Consider the following 12,739-nt stretch of genomic DNA (forward strand, 5'->3'; position numbering starts at 1 on the left):
AATACAAGAAGAGCATACAAATGCATTTTTTGTTTGTTTCCTATCTGATTTAAAAGACAACTACATAAAGCAATAATTATAAATAAATTATAAATCTGTTATGAATCTATGTTGAGACACAATGTACAGATGTAATTTGTGACAATAACAGCACAAAAGAGGGAGGACAGAGCTATACAGAAGCGAAGTTTTTATATACAATCAAAATTAAGCTGATAGTAACCCAAACTAAATTGTTATAAATTAAGATGTTAATTGTAATTCCCAGGGCAACCATTAATAAAATAACCCCAAAATTTATAGTAAAAGGAAAGTGGTTACCTGTGTGTGCATCTGTGTGTCTGTGTGTCTGTCTGTGTGTCTCTCTGGAGAATAATAATAATGTGGATAAGAGGAGAGAGTATAAATGAGATTTTTTTCAGCTTATATTTTATATAGCTTTGAGTTTTTTGAATCATGTAAATACATTATCTATATTAAAAAAACATTTTTTGTTGTTTTTTCGAAAGAAGAGTTAGTGACTACAGGCCACAAGTTTAGCAATAAAAAATTAAAAAGCAGGGGTTTCCCTGGTGGCGCAGTGGTTGAGTCCGCCTGCCAATGCAGGGGACACGGGTTCGTGCCCCGGTCCAGGAAGATCCCACATGCCACGGAGCGGCTGGGCCCGTGAGCCGTGGCCGCTGAACCTGTGCGTCGGGAGCCCGTGCTCCGCAGCGGGAGGGGCCACAGCGGTGAGAGTCCCGCGTACCGCAAAAAAAAAAAAAAAAAAAAAAAAATTAAAAAGCAGGTAAATGAATGAGAAGTCTTCTTAGACAAAGGGACAAAGCAGAGAACATGAGAGGTGGGGAGGGAAACTGTAGCATACAAAAACTGTTACCGTGTTAAAAAGGTGGGCATCTTTGCTCTGAATCAACAGCAGAAAAAAGTCAATATAAGGGGTAAAGCTCCTTGGAAGGAACTGTGACTGTCTCTGAGGAAGTGAACTCCTCACGGCCTCAGCCCACTTCTCAAACAAGGAGGGCTTGGAGGAAGGTTCCTCGCTCCCACCTGGGGTCTGCTCTCACCTGGACAAGTGCCTTCAGGAGGATATGCCTGCTCCACTGACCACGGCTCTTCTCCTTGCTCCAACAGGGAGATGACCTCGGGCTTGGCGATCTGATTCCCTACATGTGGAGGAAAAACACAGACTTGTAGAGCCATGTAACCCTCCCTTGCCTATTTCTCATGAATGACTTCACTTCATGCTTTATGAGCAATATCGTCCTTGAACCTCAGGGCTCAAGATCATCTCAGCCCTTCTGAAGCCTCGTAAGCTTGTAAACAGAGAGTAGCACAGGGGGATCGCAAGGGGGACAGCATCGTTTACTTGGGCAGTCCCCGCCTTACCCACAGAGAGCAGATGCCCATAGGTCTCCAGCATCACATCACGGTACAGGGTCCTCTGAATAGGGTCCAGCTGCCCCCATTCCTCTTGAGTGAAGTCCACAGCCACATCCTTGAAGGTCACTGGTTCCTAAAAGAGCACACATGTTCCTCCTCAGCCCGGAGCTACCCCCGCTCCAGTGTTTTCTGGGGCTGGAGTGAGGCTGACAGCCCTGGGGTGGAGAGAGTACATAGAGGAATTGTCCTGGATGCGTTCAGTATTCTCAATGACATGGGTCAGGTCTCACTGGGAGCCACCCAGGGCCCTGCATTTGGGATGTACTCTTAGGGAGTTAGATATCTGGGCCCACAATAACCACAATAAAGATGAACAGGTCTCTCCTAAGATCTTGCCCAATTCTAGTTAACACTGGCTAGTATGGACAGGACTCCCATCTGGGCAATTCCTCCTGCTTCTCTGGAACTGCAGACACTTAATAAGACCGAGACCAGGACCAGGGTGGATGCAGACTCTGAGCCCTGGTCACAGACCAGAGAACCTGGGGCTCAAGTCTGCTCCACGTGTGGATCTAGGATCTGGAAGGGTGACCGCCTTCCTGGCCACAGGAGAGACACTTCCACTCCCAGATTGTCTCTGACCCAAGGACTGGAGGTAGGGGTGAGACAGGATTGAGCAGAGCAGCCCAAGCCAAAGAGAATCACTTACAGTTGCTGTCAAAGCACTTTGAGTTTGAAAAAGTTCAAACTGATGTTTTTAGGAAAAAGAGAACCAGGAATACCCACTAGAAAGCTAAAGGGAAGTCTGATTTTTGCAATGAATGCATCCCTTACAGTCCTTTGAAGCCATCAACGTGAGACTCAGGTATCTGGGCACTTCCAGGGTGGGGCAGGGGGACTGGGGAGCGAGCTGTGCTTCATGGGAGGTGAGTGGGCGACAAACCCCGCAGCCCCTGCTCCTTCCTAGGGCCCCCTCTTGGCCTGTCTGTGCACTACGGTCCTCCCCTCCATGTCAGTGCAGAATCATCCCCAGGACAAACACCCACTGAATGGATACACGTGCAGTGCGCTTCCGCTCCAAGCATCCTTCCACTTCCTCACAGCCTGCTAATCACTTCTCTTCCACCCGCATGCGGCCTTCCTTTCTGTCCTGTGAGTCATCCCTGATCAGGGTCAGCCCTCATGCTGGTTCAGTGTAGACTTTACTCTGCTAGTCTGAACTGCTCCTCCTCCACCTTCACATGACTGGCTTGAAACACAGAACTGCTTCTGCTCCAGTGATTCTCTAACTCCAAAAAGCATTTACAACGGCTATTCACAACCTCCTTTAGTGAAACCCTCCCTAACCTTGGACTTCTCAATTCCAATTTTTTGATTTTCCTCTTACAGTCATGCCCAGGCCTCAGTTTCCTTACTGGCTGCTGCTTCTACATTTTTTGGGTAAACTTTTTTTACTTAAATGTAACATTCGGGTAGAGAAGTGCACAAAACCGAAGTGTGCACCATACCTAAACTCAATGCACTTTCAGAGTGGTCACACTTGGGAGACCAGCTGGGAGGCCAGGCTTCCTACCCAGGGTGCTCCTGGTGTGCCCGTCTCACGCTCCCTAATCTCCCTGAAGGGTGCACCTACTTAGATGGCTTCAAAGTTCAATAGTTAACAAGGTCCAAACCCACATCGTGGCAGCTGTCAAGCTGGTGGACTGAGCCACAAGTTCACCTCCCACCCTTCCCAAGACCCCAACAGATCCCCATACACATACTTAAGAAGGAACAAAACCACCACATCTAATTGACACAGAAGGAATGAAATCACTAGAGAGATTCTGCAACCCCTACTAAAATAGTGGACATTGGCAATGATCATCGATGACTGCTAAACCACGGGTGAAAGGCAGAAAGGGAAATGTCCGATGGAGGGGTCAGGCTGACAATACCTGCACCCACTAATCCATCACATCATCTGGAAGTGGGCCAACCAGACAACCTGTGCCCACTGATGCAGGACAGTAGGAAGGACCCAGCACCACCTATCAAGTACTCTTGCCCAAAATACAAAGCCTGAATCTGCCCTATTCCCTAGCTCACCTACCAGTCTATGGGAAACAGCAGTATAGAGGAGCTCATCCAAGGTCATCCCAAGGGCAAAATCAGGCAACCCAACAAGACAGGTGACCTGGTTTCTTCAGTATATGAAGCACATGCAACATGCGGTCCTGGCTTGGATCTTGATCTGAATAAACAACTGCAAAAGACATTTTGGGGACAAGTGGGGAAAAGCGAATACGGGCTTGGTATTAGGTAATAGTAAGGAATTACTGGTGTTAATTTTGTTGGGTGTGTAAAGGTATTGTGTTTATCTTCTAAAAGGTATGTATGTCTCAGATACATACACAGAAGTGTGAAATGATACAGTATCTGTGCTTCACTATAAAATACTCGTTTTTTTTTTAAAGGTTGTCCAAATAAATGAAAAGGCAGAAAGCTGGAAGGTGACATTTGCTAAGGCTGGTGAATGTGGGTGTCTGTCGTCAGCTGAATAATGGCACTGCCAAAGACCTCCACGTCCTAATGACTGTTACCTTAATATGACAAAAGATGTCATAGTTACAGAGATGTGATTACGTTAAGGATGTTGAGAGGGGAAGACTATCTTGGATTATCCAGTGGGCCCAATGAAATCACAAGGGTCCTTACAAGTGAAAGAGGTAGGAGGGTCTGCGTCAGAGAAAAGGAGACAATGCAAGCGGAGGTCGGAGTGATGCACACTGAAGATGGAGGAAGGGGCCATGAGCCAAGAAATGGCAGGTAGCTGAAAGCGAGTGAAAGCCAAGGAAGCAGCCTCTCCCCTGAGCCTCCAGAAGGAACACAACCCTTTGGACCCATTCTAGACTTCAGACTCCAGAGCATGAGAATAAATTCATGTTGTTCTAAGCCATTAAGTTTGTGGTAATCTGTTACAGCGGCAACAGGAAACTCGTAGGGTTTTAAAATCTCCTAAAGTTTTTTTTAAGAAAGTAAACGACGTAACGGGCCAGCGAAGAGCCTGTCGGCATGTGGCGTTCTACACATTCCCGGAGGATGGGGAGATGAGTGTGGCTGACCAAGGAAACAGAGCAAAGGAGACCCCAGGCCTGCACGTTAGAAGGGGCTGCAGGGGAAGCAGGACCCCAGGAGAGGCTCTGGGCTCTGAGCTTAAATGCCACTGAAGTCAGGAGAATCAGGCTGCAAGGTCTATACTCAGGACCTCTATATTCAGGACAACTTTGCCAGTTGCCCCATATTCCTGCCAGCCACTTTGCCTTATGGGCAAAACTCCCTGGACCCTCCTCATACTCAAGAGTGCGGGAGGTTCTCAGGATGAGTGACTACCGTGGAGTTCAGACCGCTTCAGCCCAACACAGGGAGAGGGGAGGGGTCTGTGGCCTAACAGCCAGCTGTGCACCCAGGAAACCGGAAGCAGAACCGACCTGGTGATCCTGGCCCACCGAGGCACATGGAGATTAGAGTGAGACTTGTCAGGGGAGGGAGGGAGAGAGAGGGAGAGAGACAGGTAGAGACAGAGACCTAGAGGCAGGTCAATCAGGAACCAGACCTGCTCAGGTGTACAAAGCAGATCTGTCAGACACAGCCTCGCAGCTCTTCTCTGGTAAACAAAGACAGACCAGAGGGCCCCTGCACACATGAGCAACATCTGCACAGGTGGAAAGACCGAATTTAGCAGCTAAGAGGACAGAGAATCCAGGCAGCAGTCACATCCAACTTCCAATGACCTATACTTTAAATTCCCAGATTGGAAAGATTCAGTGTAAAATGCGACAGGATAATACAAGAGGCTCAGAGAATATGAAGAGATAAAAAACACAGCAGTCAGGGGGCCATCTAATAGACAACCTCAGAAAAATAATATAAAGGAAAACAGGAGGGAATTTTTAAAAAACACAGGACTTCTTTAAAAAAGACACAAAACACTAGCCATAAACAAAGACAGATATATTTGACAAAAATATACCAAAAAACATTTCACTGATAAAAGACACCATAGAGACAAGCTACAGATTTGGAGAAAATAATCCATATGCGGCAAAGACTCAGGATCCAGAAAGCATGAAATGCCTATATATTGTGAGAATCTACAGAAATCTAGGGATGGGAGACACACACAGAAAGAAGGAAATACAGATGGCCAATAACTCATTTAAAGATATTCAACCTCACTAGCAATCAAGGACATGCAAATGAAAATAATGCAATAAACTTTTGTGGTCTTGGAGGTAAACAAAAATTAAAAGACCCGATATTAATATTGTCAAGTGGCAGCAAAGATGCAGGGAAATAGGCACCTTCTCCGAGTGGGGAGACCGAGAAGGGGCTTTGCCCTTTCAGAGCCACATGGCAGCACTGGTCACACTGAAAACACAAACACCCTAAAACTCAGCAAGGCGCTGCCTCCAGGCTATGCCTAGATAAACTCACACGTGCGCACAGAGTAAACCACAAGAACTCCCACAGGGCTTCGTTTGGAATAGGAAAAATGGTGTAAGGAGGAAGGACTTGTAAGCCTATTCTCAGAAGAGATGAATAGAGGTGGCGAAAGAAATGTACTTGACCTTCATCTACCACATGGATGGACCTCAAAATTGACCTTGAAAGGTGTAGAAAAGCTACATGTAGAAAAAGCATTGTTAAAAGAACCAGATTATTACCTATTATATAATGTCTACAGAGTTTATTACCTACAGTTGAGTATGAAAATGGATTAACTGTGTACATATCTTAAGTGGTTGTTGTCAGGAAGGGTGTGAAAACAATGTGATTGGGGACTAAAAGGAACGAAAAGCAAATATGGCAAAACATCAACGATGATTAATTTGGAGTGGGACCCTGTCTGTTTAATCACTTTTTACACTTTTCTGCAGTTATGGAACTTGTCAAAATAAAAATTTAAATAAAAAGTATTTTCAGAGTTGAGAGATGTCATCAAAACTGCAAGGGCCCATGGACTGCCAATCAGGAAGGAAAAAGACCCCCAGTGGAATATGCCCCAATGTCAGGGCTCACAACTCGAGGAGGCCTTAGGGATGCAAAGAAAATGCAAAACTGAGGCTGGTGATGAAACAGAAGAGACAGCAGAAGATAGGCACCTAGTCTCACCAACTGTAGAGACAAGGGGTGGGGCTGGGAGATGAAAGTCTCACTGTTACCTAATGCTTAGGAGCAAGGACGCAGGACAGAGAAGGGCCCCACCCCCTGGGTAGGAGTGAGCCCTTCCATTTCACAGGTAACCCTTACCTGAACTCCTACTTTCCAAATATCATCTGCCAGGATGACTTGCAAAGATGTTTCACCCAAATTCTCATAAACATTTTTGGACATGTTGCTTTGTACACAAGTATAATCATTTATCTAGACATTCTACGGCACTTTATGAAATCTGACACACCAGCCTCACGTTTAAACTACAGGAGGGTTTAAGGGAGGATGAGGGGGTGCTGAGCTGGGTCTTAGCTGTTTGCCTGACAGCTAAGGATCTCATCTGATTGCTCCTGCATTATCTGAATTCTCTGACAACTGGCCCCTTCATGGAACCTGGGGAAGTTCAGATATACTCTCTGGCATCTTCAGAATTGCATTATTTATTAATATTTTAGGGCAAGCTCTTTGCAGAGAAGGAAAATATAACTAAACTGTGCTCAACCTTGAGACAACCAAAGATGGAGGCAGAGTATTCCATTAATTGGTGTTTTATGTGAATGTTTACTGTGCAGAAGTCTTTGGTGGATTGTTATAGTGGGGGTTTGAGAGTTTCCGTATTTGGGGGGGCTGGCTGGGGTTTTTATATGGGCTGGGATATTATTATTATTTTCCCTATTCATCAAAATAATGGGCTCCCACTAGCTGAAACTTCACTAACCAACATGTTTGTAAGATCGGACTATTCAGATAACAAGGGATGACAGCATTTGGTATTTTCACCAGGTGAATGCTTTATTTCAATAAATATTTAGTTTGGAGGGAACAACAGAGGGATAAGGGGCTCTTGTTTGTGTTCCCAAGACCTCACTTAATACAAAACTCACACACTCAAGTCTTGAGTTTCCCACAGGGAAACATCCAAAGTGGGTGTGGGAAGGGGCCAGGAGTACATGCTCACAAATCACAACTCTTCAGACATTAGGGGGTGGTGTTATTTTAATTCTCCATTTTATTTTCTCGGCATTAACTCTAATAACTCTCAGAAACCCTCACATAAATTGACAGCAGAGTGCAGCACAGTGGTTATTAGAACTTCTTCACAGCACTTCACTACAGCTAACTTCTGTTCCCAAGCAACTGATCAGGGCCCATCTTTCAGCCTAGTCTAGCTTCGCTATCGATTGTCTGCAAATGACCGCACGTTGTAAGAGCAGCAAACACCAGTCACCCAAGCTGTGATGCCCTCATTACGTGGCTCAGACCTGAGACGGCAGTGCTGTGACGTGGGGACAGCATACTCACGACGTGCTTCACCAGTCAGCCTTGAAACTGTGGGAGGTTTTGTTAATTTTTTTTTAACTTGGCGGGAGGGGTAAAGCTAAGCAGAGATGTTATTAACATTTTTATATCACAGTATCTCACATTTGCTCGATTCATTATTTTAACTTAGAAATGAAAAATCTAAATATAGTAATGAAACTATTTTTGTCTTTCACAGCAGAGAATCATTAGAGTACATGTAAATCTGAAGAACTAGGATAAAAATTTCTCATTTAGAAAAAACCCTAAGAAACTGAAACAGTAAGTTAAAAATGGCTACTTCCAAGTCATGAAAAGAAATAAAATACTGATAAACGATACGACATACAGGACGCTTGAAAATATGGTTAAGTGACAGAAGCCAGACACAAAAGGCCATATATTATATGATTCCCTTTATATGAAATGCCCACAATGCGCAAATACAGAGAAAGTAGATTAGTGGTTGCCAGGAGCTGAGAGTTGGGGAACCAGGGAGTAACTACTAATGGGTATAGGGTTTCTTTTTGGAATGATGAAAACGTTCTAGAATTAGAACTTTATGGTACATGGATATTTTAATAAAGCTTTTATTAAAAAAATTGTTTTAAGTGGCTGCCTCCAGTAAGGGGGCTGAGCAAGAGGGGAGGAGGGAGATGACATAACCTGTGCTGCCCTGTCTCTCGCGGGAGCCACCCTGTGCCCGTACAGTCCCGACGTCCTCCTGCCTCACCTCCCCTGTGCCTCTCAGATCTGGCTCCCGGCGCTGGTCGGGCTGAAGCCTGCGTCCCACGGCCCCCCTTCTTTCCACTCCCCCACCAGGGGCCACTTTCCAGCCACATTCTCGACCCTGGTTCCTGCTGCTCCCAACACTTAGGAGGCTTCTCATTACCACCAGGATGGAGACCCAGTCCGGTGGCGGGCATTCAGGATGTGGCTGGGTTTGTCCTGGCCTCTTTGGCCTAAAATCTAATTATGGTCAGCCTTCACCCAGATGCTGGTCATGCAGTGTGTCCCCATGCTGCTACAGGAGGCCAGATTCCTGCTCACCAGGCTATGCCCACCCGGCTGACGTGTCCCCTTTGCCCCTTGGCTCAGGGGTGTCCTATCTCCCAGGCAGCCTCCTCTCCACAGCAAAAGGACCCCAGGTGCTCTGGGCCCCAGGGCCTCTATGCAGACTCTCCCAAGGCATCAGGTGTGCTCAGCTCCTCCAGGGCTCAGGGCCTCCCTAAGCATCTCTGGCTTGTGTCCTGAACCACTTGTGCAGCACTAGGCAGATGGTGAGGTCTCAGCAGTCGACTGAACCACCCTGGAAAGTGGCATGGGAGCCCCTCAGGATGGGGGCTAACACGTCACCTTGTTCTCTTCCCAGTAAGCACAGAGCTCAGCAGACATCATCAATCTGAGTCAGGCACTGAATATATGAGGGAAGGTGGGAGGGAAAAAGAGGAGGGGGCTGCTAGCCAAAAGGGAGCTGCCCCTTATCCACCAAACAGCCCATAGCACAGCTGAGGCTCGGGACTCTGAACAGGCTGGTTGACAGTGAGGCTGCAAGTCATGGAAAACAGAATTCTCCCGACCTGTGCTCAGGAATCAATAAACTTCTAGCTGATTCCTTCTCTACCCAAACCCTAGCTGTGGTAAACTGAGGAAGTACATCGACTGGGATGGCCGGGAACACCCTGAACACCTTAGGGAACAGGGCAACCGTTGAGGAAAAAGCAGAAGCCCCATCTCACCTGGGCCTGGGCTGTCGGAAGCCTGGGGGCCCTCCTCCTCTCTTCAGGGGTCTTCTCCACGCACCAGGTAGAGTCCTGAGGACACAGAGCTGGGGGAGGAAAGTGAAGTCACAGAGGCGGTTCTCCCTGCCAGAAGTGTGCCCACGTGAGTCCCACCTCCTGACGCTGTCCTTCCCCTCTGGGCAAGGGGAAAACCCTACCTCCTCATGGTATAGATGAAAGCAGTGAGGCTGAGGAGTTAAAGAATGTGCCTAAACACATGAACCATCCCGCCTTGCTGAGGCACTGTCTTAGGCAAAATGCCTCTTCACAGACTTTCTAGGCCTGAGCCCTAAGTGGCCACACATTCATTCTCATGCATCCTGTCCTGGAGATACCATCACACTGTATCCCCCAGTGGAGTGTTCTGGTCCCTCCCTGTTCCAGCTCTGCCCAGAGACAGAGCTGGACCAGACCCCACGTCCCCGGCCCCCTCCTCCTCGGCTCTAATTCCCTGGCAATGGCAGGTTACTGCTGGGAGAGACCACAACATGTTAACCAATGTGGCTGATAGGGACACAAGTTGTTGTTTTTTGTTTTTTGGGGTTTTTTTGCCACACCATGAGGCATGTCGGATCATAGTTCCCCGACCAGGGATGGAACCCCCATCCCCAGCAATGGAAGTGTGGAGTCTTAACTGCTGGACCACCAGGGAAGTCCGGGGACAAAAGTTCTTGACTCACCCCAGGAGGCCCACGGGTCAACAGCCGCCATCCCCCAGGGCTGGTCCGTAAGGATACCTGCATCAGAGGATCCGGTTAGGACAAGGAAAGGAAAGAACTGTGACACCAATCCTAGTGACTAAAGGCTACAAATGGAAAAGGAGAACTGTCTCACTAATGCGCAAAACAAAATTCCGTAAGCAGAGACCAAGGACGTGTGAAACAAACCCAACATAAGCTAGATTTAGAGCAGAAATGCACAGGTGGGTCACTTTCAGGAATTTTATTGATATGATACAGCAACGGAATAATTAAGAACAGAACTCTTTAAATGGGCTGGAGAGGTATTTGATAAAATTTAACATTACTTAATTTAAAAAAAAAATTAGTAGAAAGATACTTCTTTGATGTCTTTAATGACAAATACATGAAAGGTCGTTTAAAGATAAAACACACCACTGACACTATTTTAACATTGTTCTTGTATTATAAACCAGTGCTATATACTAAGAAACAATAATAATAGTAAAAAATACGGGAGTAGTAGAGAAATTTTGCTTGTACGTACGACTGTCACACAAATCACTAGAAAATCTCTTAGAACTAATGAGACTTCTCAGGAGATGACTATGAAATACACAACAATTACATTGCCTTTAATACAAACTACCAATGTTTTAAAGAAATGTCACTCAGTTCTAATTATGTACCAAGACAGAGAGACCCCCCCGCTCCAATCCCAAAAGCCCTCAGCCCCTCTCCAGCAGATCACTGCTGGGGAGGCCCAGAAGAAACAAGATTTGTACTCACCCCAGGAAGCCCACGGGTTGATGGCTGCCATCCTGCAGCATTAACCCACCAGGAGCTGGGCCAGGAGCAGTGGATCTGGGTGATTACGGAAAGCAACTGCAATACCCACCTAGTGATAAAAGTGAAAAAAGACAAAAAATGGTCTTTCCTCACAGAAGATCCAGTGGGAATAAAGAGAACACATCCACAGAAACAACAGAAGACTCCTACAGAGCATTATAAGAGTACAATTTACATGTCAAAAACATGACAGAATTTCTTAAGAGAAATGAAGGGTGACAAGAATTAGCTGAAAAATGGGCACGTTCCAGAGTAAGAGAGCAGAAAGTTGTCAACGGTTCTCAAGAGACGGGTACTGACAACGACAAGGTAGCTTTTCTGTTGATTTAACGAAAATTACTGTAAAATCCACCTACAAGCTTCACACGTAAGTGGCTGTCTAGAGCAGAAAGGAAGGCGGGACGGGGGAATGACTGCTTAACGGGTTCAGGGGTTTTTTACTTGGGGGGGGGTTATGAAAATGTTCTGGAATTATATAGTGGTGATGACTCCACAACGTTCAGAAAGCACAACAAAATCACTGACTTGTACGATTAAATGGTTAATTCTATGTTACGTAAATTTTATCTTAAAAAAAAAAAATCCACCTGGAAGACCTACCAGGCCCAAGTCTGTCTCTGCTGGTACAGAGGCCAACAGAAAGCCGGGTTTGGAGCCCAGACCATCCCCAACTCCCTAAGTTCTAGGCTTATTTATGCAAGTCCCGCACCTCTCTGAGGGCCCGACGCCCACTGGCAGAGCTCCGCGGATTCCTGGGAGCGTGCATGAAGCACTGGGACGCCCACTGGGCACCAGGAGCACCGGGACCTGCGCCCGAACTCCAAGTCGGCACACTGAGTATGCTGCACTCTTGCCTGCAGCTTGACAAAGTCCTCGGTCACTGTACGTTTAAAGGAGCCCTGGGCTGTTCCCAACCCCTTTTTGACTTGCCTCCGCGTCAGATGAGAACGGACTCGCACGAGAAACGGCCGCCAGGGAAGGAAAGGTGGACTCCCCGGAACGGCCTCGGAGGCGTCCTCGCCTCCTGCTTCCTGGCCTCCCGCCCCGGATTTCCTCCGCAACCCTGCCGCGGGTGCGATGCTCACAGCCCGTCCCGGGAACGGCCGGACTCACCTGGTTCGCAGCCACCGGCCTCGCACCCCTGAGGGACAGTGCCCGCCGCTCTTCGCGGACGACTTAACAAGCTCGCGTTTGCTTCGCCGGGGACGTTGGGCCCGGCTCGCCCGTGCGTCTGGGGTTCCCGCCCGGAGGACAAAGGCCCGACGCGCAGGGCTCACCCGGGCCCGCCCAGCCGTTCCAGCGCGGCCGCGAGGCCGTAGGCGGGTCGAGGGACCCGCCCTGGCGTCGCGCCCGCCGCGAGTGTAGGCGTCGGCTCTCCCCACCCGTTCTCCCGACCCTCCCAGCCAGCGGCAGCGGCAGCGGCAGCAGTAGCAACCCCACGGACTGGGCGACCGCCTCACCTCAGCAGCGGACAATGGCGGCCGCTCCCCCCACCCACCTCGGCCCGGCGTCGACCGGGACGCGCCGCGCAGGCTGCTGGGAGTGGTAGTTCCA

At 47.9% G+C, this 12,739-nt stretch overlaps 1 protein-coding gene across 11 annotated transcripts in view; it reads right to left on the reverse strand.

The window, feature by feature from the left end:
* The window catches only part of LOC309795714 (zinc finger protein 606-like), a 31,984-nt gene extending 19,309 nt beyond the window's left edge, over positions 1-12,675 (reverse strand). For 10 of the 11 annotated variants that reach the window (XR_014292342.1, XR_014292343.1, XR_014292344.1 and 7 more), the window contains exons 1-6: positions 12,299-12,675; positions 11,126-11,234; positions 10,337-10,393; positions 9,615-9,703; positions 1,387-1,513; positions 1,065-1,163 (exon numbers count right to left, since the gene is read on the reverse strand). Coding sequence is in view for 4 of the 11 variants with exons in the window: in XM_082608343.1 (XP_082464469.1) it covers positions 1,065-1,163; positions 1,387-1,513; positions 9,615-9,703; positions 10,337-10,393; positions 11,126-11,156 (403 nt within the window). In the remaining 7 variants the exon portion in view is untranslated. Of the gene's footprint in view, positions 1-321; positions 366-1,064; positions 1,164-1,386; positions 1,514-9,614; positions 9,704-10,336; positions 10,394-11,125; positions 11,235-12,298 lie in introns of all 11 variants that reach the window. The other variant, XM_082608345.1, reaches the window with a different exon arrangement.
* Between the last annotated feature and the right edge of the window lie 64 nt (positions 12,676-12,739).

The sequence above is a fragment of the Mesoplodon mirus genome (genome assembly GCF_964341445.2).
Source record: "Mesoplodon mirus genome assembly, chromosome: 19".
Classification (NCBI taxonomy): Eukaryota; Metazoa; Chordata; class Mammalia; order Artiodactyla; family Ziphiidae; genus Mesoplodon; species Mesoplodon mirus.